We start from the raw sequence: 20351 nt of genomic DNA, 5'->3' as shown, positions 1-20351 counted from the left end.
CAGTAGCAGTGCATTTTCATGTTGAATAAAGTCAAGTCCTTGTGCCATCACTTGTTCAGTGGAATCTTTATACCCCGTGAATAAAAATTAAGGAGCAAAAGTAAATTAACAACTGCATTAAAACAAAAAGAATCAAACTGAGGTTTCATCTGTAAAAAAAGAGAAAACACATATCCACGTAAAATGTTATGCTCTAAAAAATAACGGAAGTAAATGATTAATTGCATCAAATTAAAGATTGCCGAGAATGACAACCATCCTCGCTTTTCATGTAATCACACCTGCTAACAGTTGTAGACTCTTGTTGTCCCTGGGAACATGTTTTCTATTCCATTTTCTGTCTCTGTTTTGATTAAACGCGTCTCTTCCATTCGCATAAGTCGTAATAGTTTTTGTATTTAGTGCAAAAAAGACAAACTTTTTTTTACAAATGAAAATAGTGTCGTAAAAACTTAAAATGAAGAGAAATAAAAAAAAATTGTTTCTATAAAATTTTCGATTCAAATGTGTTTTCGCAAAACAATCCGTAAAAATAATAATAATAATAATAGAAAAAAAACAGCTGCAATTACTGTTTGATAATTACAGTAGCAATTAGTTGAAACTGGCTATATTTATAGCAACCTAAAATGCTTTCGACAAGTTAAAAATTAAATTTCAGTTTAATTATTAGAGAGTTGAGGAGGAGAGTACCTCCACCCCCATGTGTAAGATAATTTGTGCTTCTTTTAGGTCTTAATGCCACTCTTTATTTATACGTCAAAAAAAGAGGGAAAAATTCAACAATTTTTCAAGGCTTCACCAGCTTGAATCTGGGCTACTCAAAATGAAGCTTGTAGAATTGGTAAAAGAATGATCATTTTGTATACGAGAATTTTACTTAGACTTGACATCAAAATAATCTACATTTACTTAAACATGCACATGTGCATCAATTTTTACCTTTTTTAACGATTATTTTGGCTACAAAAATTATAGCTTGACAGAGCATCAGGATTTTTATGCTCTTAATAGAAATTTTTAAACTCAGTAATCAAAACAAAACACATTAAAATGCGTAAAACTGAAAGAAGTAAAATAGAAAAGGACAATACCATCTATTGGAGGTATGCGTGGGTCATCATTGTCAGGTCCTTTCATTATAATGGCTCCACTACGGATCGGCAACAAAGTCGGATGGCTCATTCCACCTGTCACACCGTTAGCCAAAACCTCAGACATCTTTAAATAGCTCACCTTTTCATATTGCTTCACCTACAAACAAATTAGTTAAAAACTCTTCCTCGAATTTGGAAAATCGGCAATTTAACTTGAACTTTAGGGTCATTGTTTTCAAACCAAGGACGCCTTTTACTGTGCAAAATTGTAGATTGTTCTCTTTTGATCATTTCTGATGTGTAATTTGGATTTAGAGCAAAACAATCCGGGAGGGGGCGAATAAAAGTAGATATATCGGTGCTACAAATGCAAAAAACATGATTTTTGATGTTGCCTAAGAGAGAAATGTAAACCTGTAGTTAAGGTTTTATGTGATAGTGATTTCCAAGTAGCTGCCCCCTTTGCATCACCTGGTCTATACCTTTGAGCGTCATGGAGGAAAGAAATTTCAATGGTCTAGATGTCGGGGTCTGGTCTAGACTCAAGAAACGGCTTCCTTACTTGCCTCAATAAAAGAGAATATAAAACTTCTTCTAGTATATATGGTTTTGTCATTCTGTTCCTCCGATGAACTGCAGATTTGAAAAATAAAATAGTGACAAAAGTTTTCAAAATATTTAGTCTCTTCATTCCTCAGTTTACGTCATGCAGCTATCACAAGCTAAATAAAGCATTACTTAAGAGTTTCACGGAGCTCATGATTGTAAAGGTTTAGCTAAAAAAATTTATAAGGGGAAAAGGCAAATTTACTATCCTTCAACAGGGTTTAGCTGTACATCTTCGCATTAGAGGATTTTTCTAGTGAACAAAGGGGTATTGAGGAAGGAAGAGGATTTCTCCCCAGCTTCTCAAATTTCTCAAATTTGTATGTATTTAAATGTCAGAGACGCTTTTGGATTTTGTTGATGTACGACAATCGAAGGTAAAAACTTCAATTGCAAAGATGATCTTTTTCATAAGAACGTAGGGGATTTATGACATTACTCCAACCCATAGTAGAAACTGTTTTGAACAATAGTTGAATGTATCTCTTCTTTTGAATGTTGTGGATTGATGCCGCTGCAAACGTTCAACGACCTACTCTATTATAAAAAAAAACTCAGTCCTACTTATCAGTTTTGTAGTCATATTGTGTTTCGTAAAAGTCAAATAAAATAAAAGCAATCATTGGAATATTTTTTGCCAAAGTCTACAAAAAGTTAATTATATGACAAATTTTTGTCTTTCTTGTTGGTGATAAGAATTCGAGTGGTATCTAAGCTTTAATCTTATTCAAATTGTCAGGTACTTATTCCTGATCGAGCTCTAAATATATGGGCAACCTGTTTGACAATTTCCCACAACAGGTTGATTGGGTCGGAATCCTTAATTCACACAAAAATGAGGGTCTCAAGTGAATAGAATAAGAGGGTATCCTTATTGCTACCGATACAGAGGCACTTTGAGAATGAGCAATGAATAATAAAATCACCCATAAGTGCTTACCCAAGTAACAGGTAGTCGTCGGCACGCGGCAAAGACAATTGGTATCATAGAAATTGGTAGACCTACGGAAGGCGGGGCTGCAAGTTTTGGGTCATCAAGCGGCAATTCGTAGGGATTGGACATCTGCTTTGCTCGCCCAGAAGTTCAAAAGAATCCAAAATGAGACCCATTTTTTCATATATTAATGAATTCTCACTAGGACAAGTCGAAACGAAAGGATCTCGGACAAATAATAAATAAGTAGAAGAAAGATTCCGCTCCAAGTAAGGAGCAAGGTTGAAATTAAAAATAAATAGAAATTATTCTGTATATAAGGGTGGCTGTAATCTGAATAAAAATCACAACATCTGATTCAGTACATTAGAGAAACCTGCTGTAGAGGTTTCAAGCTTTTATCTATAAAATGTGGAATTTTGTATTTTTTTTGCCACGTGTTTATTTATTTTTTTCAGCGGTAATCAGATCGAACCAGTCGTCCTGGAAGATCGAGAGAGGGCCCATTTGTACTAAAATTGAAAGTTATTGTGTCATTTTAAGTGATTGGAAAAACTGGAGGGCAGCTTTCCCCCCTTCCACGCCAAAATTCAAACTTTCGAATTCAAACTTAAATTCAAAATTGCAAAAATTCAAACTTTAGCGTAAGAAGCAAGGGATGAAGAAGGAGCAGCCCCCCTCATACATGGAATAATTTCTGGTCGTTTTAAGTTTTAATGTTGCTCCTTGCTTTCAGTTGAATTTTTTATATATTTAATTTCAGATCGTTTTTCAAATCATGCCAGGATATCTTCTCCCCCTTGCGTAAAATTACTCCTTGGACTTTTCCCCCTTTCATGAATTCCCCCCGAATTATTTCCGTATGTTTCCGAATAACAAATGCTATGTGTAAACAATGGGAAGCATGGATAGCTAACACCCCCTTCCCCAGGGATCTTGGGTTGTCTTTGCATCCCCAAAGGTATAGTTGCTGGATCTTTCAACAATGATGAATCAAATGGCTATCTCACAATTTCGATTAGATGCCATTGGGAAAAACAGGCGTGGAAGGGGGAAAGCTGCCCTCTAGTTTTTCCAATCACTTAAAATGACACAATAACTTTCAATTTTAGTACAAATGGGCCCTCTCCCGATCTTCCAGGACGACTGGTTCGATCTGATTACCCCTGAAAAAAAAAATAAACACGTGGCATTTTGGGCGTGTTTCCCCCCTTTTTTGAAAATCGGGCAGATTTCCTCAGGCCCGAAGCAATTGATGGATAACATTGAATGTATAAAATTTGATATATTTGGAGTTATGAAAATTAAACGCTTTTGATGTAAAAATTGATCTCAAAATTCAGTTTTTTTAGAATTTCGGTTACTATTCGGTCGATGCCCTCCATACTTATAGTTCTTTACCATAAACTGTTTGATAAGAGCAAAAGAAGTCTAAACATAAAGTTCAAATCTAGTTGACAGTTAACAGAAACTTTAATTTCGTACTTGAGCTTTCAAACTCAACGGCCAAGAAAGTCAAATATGTTTCCAGAAATGGAAACATTTCAATTTTCTATAGAGAATAAAAAAAAAAATTGGCGGAAAAATCTTCGAATAGAGTCAAACAAAGATAAGATCTTACACACCATGATGGCAATTATGTTTGTTCAAAGAGGGACTTGCTTGCTGAATGTATGTTCATTATTGACAAAAAAATTTCAGAAGAAGTTATTGTCAGATTGATTTGTAATCCGAATTGCTGACTACCGTCAGCTGACAGTATACTCATGAAGAAGGGAGCACTCAGGCCTAGCCCATCATCTCAAGATTCTCGCGGTTATTAAAAGTTTCCGAATTGTCTCTATAACTTGCAATTTAAACGCGCCAGAAGTACCCAAATTTTATTGTATGTAGAATGATACATAAATAAAATTGATTTATTCGTTCATTTATCTGTGTGACACTGAGGATACCTTCAAATCAGGCACGTATAGCCTACAGGATTTTTTGGGAGGGGGAAGGGGGATGGAATTCTAGAAACAAATAATCTTATTGACAATTTGAAAAATAAAAATTTTAAAGTATCCAGCAACCCGGAAAAATTTCGGATTTCGGGGCAGGAGCGGATCCCTCCACCTTGCCTAAGTTTCTGATTCAAATACATTGCCCAACTCTTTGGTTTTTCGAAACGTCCTTTACATAAAGTCATTTACATGCCGAATTCATTTGATTGTAAGATAATGCACTCATTTCATTTGAAAACGCGTTGTGCACTTTAAAAATTACACATGTAAAAAAAAAATAAAAACATCTTGAGGTGAATGACACTGCACAAATTCTTTAAGTTTTAAAAATTACCCCGTCAGTATATCGAAGAAATGAATCAATATTGATGAGTCACAGCAACATTATTCATCAATGCTGAAGGATTCAGAAATTATTTTGCACGCTAATGTTTTCGAATGAATTTTTATGAGCTAATTTAAGGATAGTCTGGTCATTATCAAGCGAAACAGGTAAACTCCTCTTAGGGACTAGAAAATCACATTCACTGTATCAGAGAACACTAGTGCATAGGTTTCAAGCTCCTATCCAAAAAATGTGGAATTTTATATTTTTTGCAAGAAGAGAGATCACGGAAGCGTGATTTTTTTATTTTCTTTTTTTCTATGGGTGTTTGTTTAGATCTAATGGTCCTAAAATATCAGGAGAGGGCTCATTTGAAGGAAAATGGAAATTTCTAGTGTCCTTTTTAAGTGACCAAAAAGATTGGAGGGTAACTATCCTCCTCTCAATTGCTTTTTCTCAAAAGTCATCCGATCAAAATTTTTAGACGACCATTTGGTTCAGCATAGTTGAAAAATCCAATAATTATGCTTCGGTGGATGATACAACCCCCACGGCCACTGGGGAAAGAGCTGTAAGCATTTCAATTTGCCCATTGCTTAGACATAGAGTTTATTATTGGGAAACATACGGAATTTTTCGGAGGGGGATTTTCCACAAGGAAAAATTCTTGGAATTCTTATACGGAAATATTTTTTATGTGTCTTCCTTTCTCATTGGCTGCTCAATTTCAGGTTCGGAGAGAATATTCTAGTGGATTTGTCATGTGAAAATTTTCAGCGGGAAGGGAATTGTCTGGGCGGATTTTTTCGTGAGGAAATTTTTCTTGGGAGGAATTTTCTGTAAGAAAATTTTCTGTAGGATAAATTTTCCTTGAGGGGGGTTTTCAGGCGAAAATTTACACGGAGGGGGAGAGATTTTTAGCGTTGTTTATTTAATTATCAGGCATTAAATAAAAAGCAAGTTTTTTTCAAATAAAAATAAAAAGAATTTTCCAGGGAAAATTCTCTTTGGGAAGTTTTCCAGCGGGAGTTATTACACAGGAAGGAATTGTCCCAGGGGAAATTTCCAAAGGGAATTTTACGAGGAAGGAATTTTCTGTGGAAAAATTTTTGATCAGAGGATTTTTTGGGAGAAATTTTCCACGGAGATGGAAAGCAGATTTTCTGACATGATTTTTAAAACGATCAGAAAAAGAATAAACAAAACGAATTCTCCAACTATAAGTAAGGAGAAATATTAAACATTAAAAAGGAATAAAATTATTCTACGAATTGAGGGGGGGGCTCATACACGGAATAATTTCTGTTCGTTTTAAGTATTATTGCTGCTTCTTACTCCCAGTTGAAAAAACTTGTTTTTTATTATCTAATGACGGAAGAAAGCCTCGCTTACATTTTAAAAATAAATAATCCCCATTTCCCTTTTTGAAAACTTGTCACAATCTTGATGAACTTAGTAACGCTCTCACGCATACAGAATTTTTTTTTTTTTTTTATCAGATCTGACTGCCTACAGATAGAGTTTCCTTAAAAATACAAATAAGAGATATCTTAAATGAAAAAAAAATTATAGGCGCGGCCATTTGCATGTGTAACTAAAAATGGTTTCGATAAACGCAACATACACGAAGGAATTCAAGTTTAAAGCTCATTATTATTCATGTCTAGTACAATGCATAGGTGTGTCTCACACTTTGCATAGCTTTTGTGCTGACTCTGAAAAAATGGAGAAACAATATACAATAGTTGGAGGAGAAGTATGCGTTGGTATTCTTTTATGCCAAAAATACCGTTTCTGCCATCTTCATTTGGGCTCTTTGCATTTTCAGTACAGTTGTTTTAAACGGTGCAGGGGTAACTCAGCCAATACATTTTTATTCTTCTTTTTTTAACTTGAATTTTCCCTCGTAAATCTGGAGATTGATGTTCACCGCTAAGCCCAGGCGCAATTTTTTCTTATTGGGGATTGTTTTTTGTTATATTAACAACAGGGTCATTTCAGTTTTTACGTTTAGGAGGGAAGGGGCAGGGTACACAAGTTTCACTTTCCGGTAAATTCTACTCATTGCTATTAGAATTTATCCTTCCGGGACTTCTTCTGTTATTCCCAGACCTCTGCTCTACTGGTCACCTTAAGACAAATATTCTTTGCAAATACTACAGCCTAACTATGCTGTCTGACCCTCCCTATCCTCTTGCTTTTTACATTAAAGTTTTATTGTGCTTTAAAAATACTTCTTGTTCCAATTAAATAGTCCTTGTTTGAACAGTTGTTCCAAAAGAATTGGGACAAACGGCTCAACTTTAGCGTAAACAGTGAGGGGGTTAAGGAGGGGACAGCCCGCACAGCAAATTTTATTTTCGTTTTGAGTTGCTATGCCAATATTCACTTTTATTCAAACAGGCGGGATTTTTCTTTGAAATTGAATTTCAGTTCGTTTTTAATACCATACTCAAGGTTAACCTAAATGAGAGGGAGGCTACCACTTCTCAAAACATACTCTAAATAAAAAACCAAGCTTTGCACTGCAATGAAAAAGATCTCATTTGGTCTATTTAATTTTCAAAATAAAATATATATATATAAATATATATATATATATATATATATATATATATATATATATATATATATTATATATATATATATATATATATATATATATATATATTATAGTCGATATATATATATATATATCGACTAAACTGTAGAGTTTCTTTTGTAATAGCTTGCTCTGTAGCCATGAAACTATCCCCAGTCCAAATAATGACTCACATCCTGAAAAGTTTTAGGATGTGATAAAAGCTTCTTTGCAGCATAGGATAAGAAAGAAAAAGGTGATTTGGAAGATATCTGGTGACGTGGTGCAAATTATGACTGCAAATTCGGATTTAGCACAAAATTTCCCACAACTAATTCATTTTTAAGAGTAGGATAGTTTCATTCCAGTGCAGGGATATTCTGCCCTGCTGATCCTCCCTGTGAAAACATCTTAGGAAATGGATTTGGCAATTACGTCAGTAATGTAAAAGTGTCACACAGAACCTTCAGGCGTAATAGTGACAACATAGTTTAAAGAATTTATTCGAAAAAAAGATAACTCCAAATTGTCTAATTGGAATATTTGAGAGACGAGAAATACTTTAATTTGTTTAAAGGTGTAGCAGTTAGAAGCATAGTATATTGTAGCTGATAGAATGCAAGGTAGCTTATAATTTTCAACTTCCTTTTTGCACACAGAATATGATTACTCTGAAACGGCAATCAAAGAGGGAGAAAAAATAACTTGAGATTCTCTCTTAATCTGGCAAAATTGTCTGTTTCCGACATGTCAAAAACGGGATTTTGAAACGCAGGAAAGGGCGGAAAATAATTCTTGACATTGTTATATCTTACAAAATAAAGAGAAACCAAGGGTTAGTGACTTGTTTTCCAAAGAAATTTGTATAGAAGCTGAAAAGGCACTAATACCGCATTATTCAAGAAAGTATTGCAGGCCAATGAGCCTTTGGGGAAAAAGTAAAAGGTAATATTGTAGGTGCATTTCATGATAAACAAATCTTGTCTTATGAGCTGTTTCGTGAATGTATATTTGATTTAGTGCCTTCGGCCTTGGTTTTCATCTCTTCCTCCTGTCCTTCTGAATTTGTATACATTATTAAGACTTACAGATAATTACATTTATTTCTTCTTTGCTACAGAAAAATCATTTAGAAGCAGCGAAACGACACACAATTTGGTGGATTATTTTTATTGGATACCGGGTCCATAAACAGATTTGATGTAGGAGGAGGAGGGAGTCAAGCCGATTCAGAGGCGATGACTCAATAATATGAAAGGTTTAAATGCCAATGCTCAGCCGTGAAATTTGCAATTCTACGTAACTTCTTATATTTTGGAGGGTGGGATTATAATTCTACAAAGATTTCCTCTGGTTCTGTCTTGTAGAACATAAAAAGAATAATGGGGATTTTCTGGTGCAGGTTAATGCGATTTTATGCCTACTTCCCTGTGTTGTCACGTGTTAGTGGTTTCACCTCTAAATCTTTCTCTTATTCCACATCCCCCTCGGTACGTCTATTTTATAAAAAAAAAACTATTTAATTTATAACCCTTTGGTAAAAATCATACAGGGCAAATGGAAGCCATCAGTTATGTTGCAGGAGCATTGCTTTTGTTTTTGGTACTTAAGTGCTAGCCCAACCACACTCAATAAGTTTGATCTATTTAAAACCGGGTTTTCTCTGTGCACTCTCTGATAATCGGCTTAGCCACAGTGAGATAAACTACTATGTAGGTATCTTTTAATTAAATATTTAATATACATCGTTGGATAGTTTAGGTGTTTAATATAGGCCGCGCAAAACGCATTATATTAAATAACTAAAACGTACTTATTTGTTATAGCGCCTATATTAAGTTGTTCATCCAAGTTAAACCTGTTTCTCTTACTATTCCTAGTGAAATATCACAAAATATGATAAAAATATAATACTTTAGAAACAAATCTGGGCTATATATTTGTACACTAGGGAGAGTGGGGGTAAAGTATAGCAGGTCTGCATGCAAAATAGGTTAGGGACAATTATTCTGCATATTATGAAGTAAGAATTGTTTTCTAACTTATAACTGTTCAAATAGTTTACCACCCCCTTCCCCCAATGTGCAAATATATAGCCCAAATTATTTATATTCCAATCTACTCTGTCACTTTTCCTTGTCTTGTCTCCTGCTAAGCTGAAAGAAACTAAAGAAAAAAATAAATAAGTACCACCTAACCAAACCCAACCTAATCCCTAACCACCTCTATATATTGAATTTTTAATAAAAATATAAATTCATCAAAGTTTTCTCACTCAAAATTAGCAAACCATAAGGAAGGAATCATACGGATTCAGGAAGGAAAACCGGTTTCTGTCAAATTTTACAGAGTGTAATTCTTGAGTGTGTTCCGTTTACCAGACAAGTACCTTAAAGTATTATATTTTTATCGTATTGAGCTATATTTCATTATTATCACCCTAACTTCACTTCTTGAGTGTCGGGATAACACCTAAGTACCTTGTTTCTTTTTGTTGCTCGTATTTTTGGTTCATTACTAGATAGAGGTAATGATTTAAACTGTGCTTTTATTACGGAGAATGTGAAAGTCCCAATAAATGGCATTATGTTTTTGAAAGCTGTATATAATTTTTACCCGGGCAAAAAAACGATTTCTCTTAGATTTTTTTTTAGCTAGAGCCTGCAGTGACCTGAAGTTAAATTTTTATATTGTCCTGTTTCCTGTTCGGTCACACTTCACAACGAATAGTTAAAATGATGCTTTTCTATGAGTCCTTTGGACTTTAAAGACTTGCCACATCTCCCTTGGCCTGGCGACATTATTAGTCTTGAATTTGAATTCGGAATGAAAATTCCCATCATGATTATTTTTACTAGAAATCTGAGGAATTATGACAGATGCTTAAAAGCTGCTTAGATACATCACTCCAAACACTTTTTTGGGAAATATTTTTCTTACCGACATTTTTCCTGTCTGAATCTACCTTCCTTTCCAAAATTTATATCTTTTAGATCTTCTTAATGTCATTCTAGCATAGTTGCGTTTAGTAAATCAAACAGGTCTTCAAACTTCCCGCCTTTTCAAAATCAAAACAGATTCCAAGAGACACAACTTCTGGATTTAACTTATTTTTTAGACATTTCAAAAAAACGAACACCTGCAAATATTTACTAAAGGAAGCCTTTTCTACCCGAGATAATAGTTTAGGGAAACAATGTTTAATGCATTTAATCTCATGTTGATTTTTATTCAACTCAAGCTTTTCACTCGTTTCCTTGTTTCTCTCGTAAACTTTTAAGGGGCTAGGAACTCGACGTGAGTCTGGACTCTACATTAATGTGGCTACCAATTTGTTTTCACGCAGCATTGATAGAATTATATCCGCTCTTTCAATGGGGCAATTGAGTTAAATGTATATACAAAAAAATGTGTTCAATAAAATAAAAACACAAAAAAGGTGTTTTTTTTTAAGAACGACGGATCCTCTAATGCCTAGAAAACCAGAATTGACGTGTAGTTTTATTTTCAATGTGCATAATTTTAAATAACACAAAACACAAGAGTATTCTGAATGCAGAAGTGGCGTAGTTTCTTCAGAGTCCTGGGAGGGAGGGAAGTTGGAGCCAATTTTCCCATATCAAGTTAAAATGGCAGTGAAAATAAAAAATTAGCCATACAGTACCATAAAGGCAAAGATATACAAAAAAAAACTGACCCGTTTCTTTTGATAGTTGAATTGTGTACGCTTATCTCAGTTTGGAAATATTTTTGTATAACTAAATTTCAACTAGAGGGGGGGGGGTAAACTGGGATTGGGGGGGGGGGCAGTTCCCCTGCATTATATAAAATTATGCCCCTTGACGACAGTAATTAAAATACAAGCTAAGCGAATACTTTGACTACATGACTAAAGACCGTCATCATCAAAACAAAATGGAATAACAGCTAAATAAGAAAAAAAAAAAAAAAACACTAACAATCAACTCAATCAACAACTCTTCGGTAAAATAACAAGGAACTAAAAACACAAAAATAAATATAAGTATGGACACAGATTTAGCTTTATTACTTCATAAAGGTTTAGCCATGACTGACAAAAATGGTTATTGATTAATATTATGCAGTTTTATTAAAAGTTTGAGCAGTTTCTTACTTAAGTAATTGCTCTTTTAGTACCTACTGCACTTACGTGGAAAAAAGTACACTCTTCCACAGGTACACATCTGGTAAGACAAAAACAAAACAAAGAAAAACGAAAAAATAAATAAAAGAAAATGAAACTGAATTGAGAAGAAGACAAAATCATACGAGGATATTCAGTCAGTGACCAAAAAGAAGAGACAAAGGAGATATTTTGGCGAAGACTTCCACCGATATATTTTTAGTGGAAAAAAAAAACAAACTACGGTAACCTTTCTCCGTTTTCTGTCGTACATCATATGCAACCAGTTTGGTATAACCTAAAAACCCAACAGCATACCGTCTATTTGATGTATTTACAGTTTTTTCGTAACAGAGTAAGTAACAGATATATAAAATACACATAGAACACGTTCTCGCAATCAAACACACATACCTGATTTAATTTTTTTTAACATAAATTTTGAATTTCATTTTTTTTTTATTCGGCAAACTTTTTAAATCACTAAATTATTCTATTCTATGGGTAAGTAAATTAAATAATAATGTGAATTTTAAAATATTTAGCACACACACTAATTGTTATCAAAATTTACTGGAACTATTCAATGTATTTGTCACGTCATTCATAGGAAAAAAGTTTTTCCGGAATTGAGGCCCTAAACGAATTTTCTCAAAGTCCTGACCTATCTAATTTTTTTTCCAACGGAAAATGTTAGTGTTCCAATCTTCAGAAAAAATTATAGCACTGTTTTTGAGAAAAATTTTATGGATAAACAAACGAATGTACATATATAAAATTACTGTTCGTTAATACGATAAAACATCCACGATAAACCATCATTTGTATTTATTGAACCTTCTCTCTTTTTTAAAATCGATCTTAAAACTTAGCACATTTTGTGTTACGGCTAATACTTGTAAAAATCAGAATTAGAAATTGCGATCCCCCCCCCCTCAGATCGATGTTTGGATTCTCTTATGTGACTGAATGAAAATTTAAGAAAGGAAATAAGAATACAAATTTGAGATTTAACTTTCAGGTTAATGTAGGGTAATTGGAAACTGATACTACTCCTCAGGCTGGTGTAAAAGACACTTTTCTCGAAAAAACAATGTCTGGCACAATTATGTTTATTTTTTTATTATCTTTGACATAAACACAGCAATCAACTACGCAAAACACGACAATTTTTTTTCTTTTTCTTGAAAAATCTACTACTTGCGTGAATCCCTTCAATTGGAACATGGATATAATATTTTTCCACAATTATACCAGCTATGCTAAGCGATTCCACTTCCTTTGCTTAATACTTTAGAGGTGACAAGATTCTAAAGTGTGTGGCCAGATAAACTTACGGATAGACCTCAATGATCAGTCACTCAACAAGCCTAACGAAAGGCTTTTTTCTCCCTTCCTTTCTGGTAGTTTTAATTTCAACTCAATCATGGGGCAATTTTAGTGGGATTTATTTTGTAGCTACTATATTCGCATCATATGGTAATTCTATTGGCTAATTTTAAGATTGAGAAACTATAATCCTAATTTATGACACTCTTGAAAAAGATTGTCTACAATAAGCATGAGTATTAACTAGAATGAATGCCGTTAAAATTGTCAAAACTGCTTGATTTAACACAATAGATAAAAAGATCTGAAATCTCCTTTGGTATTCCTAAACTAATTTAGGTTGATCTAAGGAATCAAATGCAAATTCAGCCAATGTTTCACTAACTTAAGCTAAACACATGTTTTGAATATCTTGATTAAAATAAAACACCAACAACTAAGAAACCTGTTGCAGCAAAAGTAGTCAACGACAAGAATAAGGAACTTAGCAACTCATACTAGTGCCTCTATTTGTGTTGCGGCATACTGCCTTACCAGATTTAAGCTAAGCATATACATTTTTACTGTTTTGATTCAGACAACCTTTTCGTGCTGTATGACTATTTAGCTAAATTTTATACCATACTACTGTTACTGCTGCAACAACCTACCGAAAGAATATTCAATATTGGTAGAAGGCCCAGTCGAATGAAAACTAACAATTCTAGTGCCCCTTTTAAATGACCAAAAAGATTAGAGGGTAACTAGCCATCCTCCCATGCCCTTTTTCCCCAGAGTCGTCAAATTAAAATTTTGAGATAGCCATTTTGTTCAGCGTAGTTGAAAGGTCCAATAACTGTACGTTATAAAATTTGCCCATTGTTTATGAATAGTATTTTTTATTGGGAATTATAAAGAATATTTTCAGCGGGAATTTTCTACAGGGGGTATTTCTCATGGGGAGGATTTTCCGTGGTGAAGGAAGTTTCCGGGTGTGGACTTTCCAGACGAAATCTTATGCTGGGGAAACTTGCCAGATTTCATGTACGAAATTCTTTTTATTAGTCGTACTTTCTCTTTACCGACTCAATTTTACATATGCAAGTGTTCTGGGGGCATTTTCCGGGAATTTTTTTTTTAGCGAGGCTGGAATTCTCTGAAAATTTTTCTTGGGGGGATTTTTCACAGAAGTAATTCTTCATGGGGGAGTTTTCAGGCAGAATCGTCAACAAAAAAATTTCCAAGGTAAATTTTCAGCGAGGATGGAATTATCCGGTGAAATCTTCCAGGGGGGGGGGGGGGGTTATTTTACGTGGTTGGAACTTTCCATGGAGGAGAAGCCGGATTTTCAGGCATTATTTGAAATACGATCAGAACTTAAATTAAAAAACAAGTTTTTAAACTGAATATAAGGAGCAACATTAAAACTTAAAACGGTCGGATATTATTTCACATGCGAGGGGGAGGGGTGTTTGAAAATCACCCCTTCCCCCTGACTTCCTTAAACTGCGCCTTGTTATTTGCCGTCTTTACTGCTGAATACATACCCTCCTTGAACAATGCCTAAGACTACTCTTTCTGTTTGTTACATCAAGGCAAATTTGTAACGTAAGATTTTATAAGTTTTTTGGACCTCTTTCGCGCTAGTACGTATGTCTCACATGTCCGCAAATTGAAAAAAAAAAAAAAAAAATACTAATTTCCGTAGTTACATCGGTAATTTTTTGAAATTGAAAAATGACAAGCATCTAAGACTCCATCAGCTCTGACGATCAAATTTTGACGCTTTCTGCGGTACAAGTGTGTGACAGACCGTACAGGTTCAACTATTTAAGGCTAATTTTTGCCGCTGAAAATACTTATCTGTTTTGGTAGATCTGCTTACTGCAGGCCATGCTGGTTTGAAGAAGAAAAGTTTTACAAATTATTGTAAAATTGCAACGATTCTTACGAAATTTTACTCATTGACGAAAGTTTTACTATTATTGACCAACAAATTGATCAAAAACTTAAAAAGAAGAAGACGAATATTGAATATCTCGATTCATGTACATCTGAAACATGAGCGTTCCAACTGGATATTCATAAAATGACACTTCCAAAAATATTGATTGGTAAAACTCTACTATTGCAATTTTAATTCTCAAACCGTTAAAGCCAACGACTGTAACAATAGCAAGGTGTTTTTGTTTTTTCCAAAGACGCAGTGTTTCAAGCTCTTGTTTGATCAAAATGTTTTCAAAAATAAGATTTTTTAATTCAAAAGGCTGTGGGTTAATTTTGACGAAAAAAGTGTTAAATTTTATTTGCTTTTCGAAAGTTGAGTGCCTAGATATAGTTAATAAAACCAAAGATGATTACGCATTATTTGAGACGATCAACTTATCCTTTTTTTTTGCACAGAAAGTTAAAAAATTTGAACACAACTTACCGTAAAAACAAATGACGAGATTTTTATATATAAATTCCGTAAGTTTTTTAAAAACTTCATGTTACGTTGACCGTAATTGTATAAAACTACTATTGGTCAACAATAGGCAAAGTTAATAGCTTAAAGTCCTTCCCCTGGGGGCTGTTGAGTATCAAGTCACCCTCAAAAACATTGTTATTAGATCTTTCGACGATGTTGAACAAAACGCTATCTCAAAACTTTTATTTGGGGACATTGGGGAAAAAAGGGCGTCCTGTCCTCCAATCATTACGGTCACTTGAAAATGTCTCTAGTTCTTTTGATTTCTGATCAAACGAACCTTCTGCCAATCTTTTAGGATCACTGGTTCAACAAGCAAACTCACATCCGTCATACAAAAAAAAAAACTAGCAAAAAAATGCAAAACTTCACATTTTTGTATATAGGAGCTAGAAACCTCTAAAGTCTGATATTTTGAATCTGATAGTATGATTTTTATTAGGATCAATTGAATTTTGGGAGTGTTTTCCCCTTTTAAAAAAGTTGGGTAAATTTTCTCAGGCTCGTAGCTTTTGATGGGGTAACATTAAACTTGATGAATATTATGTTTTGAATTGGCATCAAAATATGATTCTATTGATGCATATATTGTTATCAAGACTCTATTTCTCAGAGTTTCGGTTACTATTCAGCTGTATCGCGCCTTATTTGCAGTTCGTTGCCATGAACTGTTTGAGAACGGAGAAAAAAGAATTGTGCTTAGTTGAATACATTCGTGAACTTAAAGAGAACATCGAGGGACCTAAAGAAGGTCGGGATCTAACCCATTATGCTGAAATATTCAGATTTTCAAACAAGGAAATTTAATGAAGAAACTGAGTTCTTTTCGAGGGAGGGGGGTTCGTTGTGTTCTTCTATTGGCAGGTGGACTTTTATGCCTATAAATTATGATAAATAATGAAAATAATAAATATAAAAGCTGAATTGTATTAACATGCATTTTTGTGTTTTCACTGTTTTAGATAAGTATCAGGAATTGTTTTCCTCAATTAATTTCCTCGTTATAGCTCTATTACTTTTCCTTTAATTGGAAGAATTTTAGTTTGTGAAATTAACAAGAGATACGGCCTATGATTAATTCCAAATCAATCACGCGTAGCCAAATTTCTTATTTGAAAGTTTTTATCTAATATTAAGGGCCAAAACCGATTGGAGAGCAGCCCAATGTTCTCTTAAAGAACCCACATGTATCAAATGTCTACCCTCAGAACCAATTAAAACGGTTGAAAATTCTAGATACTGTAGCAAGGGGGCAACATGATAAATAGTAAGGACCCAAAACAAGGGGTATGGACCCAAAACCATGCAATATAAAAAGATTGGCTTCATAGAGGCATTTTTGTGTTAAAATAAAGGTGTACATGTTAATATTTGTTGACACTAGTTTCGTGTAAGGGTTTTGAATCTGTTTGATTGAGGACCCGAAGTAAAGCTCTTAGGCGCATACTATGGCCGATAATCATAGACCATAATTTACTGGTAATTAATTTCGTACAACAGCGTTTCTTATTTGACATTTTTTTTTTCTCTTTAATATGATACACTTCTATGCATTGACTTATAATCCTGGTTCCATGAATGAAACATTTTAATAAACGCTCGCTTTAATGTTTTGTACCCTAATGATGTAATTAGCTACCACAAATTGTTCATGCATCAAATATAAATAACCACAGCCAAACCACAGTACTTGTGGTAATATAGTCCACAATAATACTTGTTAATTTATTAAAACTCCTTCCTGATTTTTTCAATGAATATTCACAAATTAATAGGGACGTTTATGATGCCAAATTCACTTATCCTAAGCTTTGACTAAGACGATATTTACCAAAAATGGAATGAAATTTCGATCTGAAGGAAACTGAAGTTTTGTGAAAAATACTGCTTTTACCGTTGGCCTAAATCTTCATTTTTATTTGTAATTTGGCAATTAGACAATTTATAATTAAGTTTTGAAATTTTGTCAAATGCCAAATTTCACGATTTTAGGAAATAAACCCACTGAATAATCCGAACACTTTGGAAGATAATGGGTTGAGAGAGGAAGGGAAACAGGAAGCTCCGACAATATAAACCGATCATCGCTAATCATTTCTTTTTTTTAATACCCGGGGTAGTTATTTTCCCAAAGTGTTTCCAATTAAACAGAGAGTATGGTATCAAAGGCCGAAAGAGGGTTGCGCCACTCAAAGTTTGAGGCATATGATGAGCTTTTACTTAGTGTTAATTTACTTAAGGAAAATTGAAAGCAATATAGTTGTGGCCAAATATGAAAGTTACATGAAATAAAAAAAAAAATCTAAAATTTTCGTTTGTGAATAATTAGTTCATATCCAATGAGCTTCTAAGCGACTTTCTAGTCTAGCCTTAGTAAAACATGCTGGTAAAGTTCGCATTTACCTCCGACGCTGTAAGTTGGACTGATGCTACAGACGGACATTTTTTTTATAACTCAGAATTGTTTTTCACCGGGAAGGGATGATGACATGCAAGGAACGGCAAGGTGTAGAGGTGGGTCTCTTTTTGGCCTGTCCTCTTTAAAAATGTTCACATTTTTTGCACTTTTAATTATATATTTCTATGGGGTTACCTCACTTTTTTACTGATTTGACCTCCTTACCGTCGTATATTAGGATTCTCTTAAAACAAAATTTATGCTTACTTGGCAGGGAGGTTTCAAATCCACCAAATAGCCGGATCGTCTAATTATATGGTGATCACTGGGCCTTATCCAGGATTTGTTTAGGCAAGGGGATTACCAAAGGGTTTTTTCAGAAGGTTTACAAAAAACGGTACCTGTCTATTACAGCCACCACACTCCCCTTCTGCCGAAAGTGAAGTTTGGTTAATGATATAAAACAAAATATGATGAAAATATAATAATTTATCAACAAAATGGGAAAAATAAAACAAACAATTATGGAATGGGTGCCGGCCAGGCCGCGTTATATTAAATACGCAACCTAAAGTAACCAAATTACAAACTAAATATATAATTAAAATTTAGTTTCCCACCAAATCGAAACTAATACTTTCTAGTATAAAGACCATGAAAACCGGTTATTGTCTCATGGTCGCCTTAAAAAAAATATGAAGTGCCAAAAAGCTTTAAAAAAAACATCATCAAATTTTTTTATTCATTTTTGTTACGTTTTTACATGTTGATTAAACATTTCGAGGGTGGAGGGGGCTCAAAAACCCTTATCCCCTGGATACGGATGATCATAAGAAAATTTATAAGAAATATAAAAATTCACCAAATTCAATGAAATGGCGGGAACAGAGGCTTCCCAAAAGTGAGCCTACTTTTTTTCTGAGAAACACGTCTCTCCCAATGAAAAGAAGCATTTTACAATTTTGCAAGTAATAATTAAATACAAAGTAGATTGATATTAACCCCTATTCTATTTCTGTTTGCCGAGAGAATCAACAAAATATATATACTATCATGCATTGAACAGTTTCTGCGGATGAAACATGAATATTGAATAATTTTCATAGCTAAAAATATTGATAGTCTCCTAATCTTGCACCTATAACGTAGTGGTGGCCAAGGTCTGCAAATGATCTTCGCTGTGGTCACTTGTTTCACCGATATCCAATTTACATTTCCAGTAAATAAAAAATGGATAGCAAGTTTATAAGACAATATCGAGAAAAATTACTTTATATTAATGCGACATTTTATTAATGCAATATCAAAACAATTTATTTTATAGATAAATTGCCCCCAAGATTTTGAAAAATAAATTGCGCAGCTTCCCGTAAATTGCAGCTTCCCGCTCAAATAGGATATAAATCCCAACTTAGGGATTAGACGACATTTTCACCATCAAACCTCCGCATTTATTTTTTCAGTGACTTCTCGTGAATCTGAAAAGTTTTCTGCAAGGTGATTGAAAACTTTCAGGAATGTGCTCACAGCCAAAATTAAGGTAGAACAGAGTATTTGTAAGCACCCATACCTACTCATTACCTGTTAGGCTACAAACATAATATGAGAACATGTTTTAGTGAAAAATCGCCTTTCCAGTTTTTTTCATAATAAAACCTAATTTTCAAATGCTATCCATGAACTTGGAAAATAAATGGCGCAAGTGCAAGTATTTATTGGAAGGTGGTCAAATCTTGAGTTTCACCACCCTCCCCTTCGCCTTAGGAGACCGAAAGTTTCATTTTCCTAGCCTATTCCCTTTCTGAGATAGCAAGAAGTCACTTAACTAGAATTTTACCGGCCAACAAATATACAAAATGACAAATTACTATAATATAGGAAAATTATGGCACTTTTCTGGAGAAATAATATTTTCTCAAAACCTTGCCGCCTCTTACCCTCAGACCAATTTTCAGGCTTATACACTCAAAAAATTATTTGGGAAGCATATGCGTGTAAACCTAATACCAATGTGTTACAATTGTAATCAATACTTATAAACATCATATAAATATGTCCTACACTTACAATTGTCTTGAAAAAACATTTGCAGTTGTTGCTAGTTTTATAATTCCTTATTAGTTCTTTCTATCATGCACTTATATTCACACCATTTTCCGTTTTTGAACAGTGACTGTGTCATCAACTCAGAAACAGTGAAGAAACCTCCGTACCACCGAAAAAAAAAACATGACGCGGCGCAGAAGATTCCCGGAATCGTCGAATCTGAAAATACGGCCCGCTATTAGGGGAGGAGCTATAACCCATTCTGTGGAAATGGTTTGGTTGACCAATCCCAAATTTCTTATGTTTTTTCTCGAAAATGTAGCATTTGAGTTTCTATAATGTCGTTAAGATAGGGTAAAAAAGTGATGCGCTAGGTAATGTAGACGAAAGTTAATGTTCAGTTATCAAACGGCAAGAATTCCATTAACAAATTGTGCGT

The 20351-nt window shown here is 34.0% G+C and overlaps 1 protein-coding gene across 1 annotated transcript in view; it reads right to left on the bottom strand.

Annotated features, from left to right (window-relative positions):
• LOC136030992 (uncharacterized) overlaps positions 1–20072 on the bottom strand; it is a 193069-nt gene extending 172997 nt beyond the window's left edge. The window contains exons 1-2 of the mRNA XM_065710155.1: positions 19934–20072; positions 1095–1254 (exon numbers count right to left, since the gene is read on the bottom strand). Of these exons, the coding sequence (XP_065566227.1) occupies positions 1095–1221 (127 nt within the window). The 5' untranslated portion in view covers positions 1222–1254; positions 19934–20072. The remainder of the gene's footprint in view (positions 1–1094; positions 1255–19933) is intronic.
• Between the last annotated feature and the right edge of the window lie 279 nt (positions 20073–20351).

Source organism: Artemia franciscana, chromosome 1, assembly GCF_032884065.1.
Source record: "Artemia franciscana chromosome 1, ASM3288406v1, whole genome shotgun sequence".
NCBI lineage: Eukaryota > Metazoa > Arthropoda > Branchiopoda > Anostraca > Artemiidae > Artemia > Artemia franciscana.
Note: the sequence above shows the minus strand (reverse complement) of the source record. Positions and strands in the feature narration are given on the sequence as shown.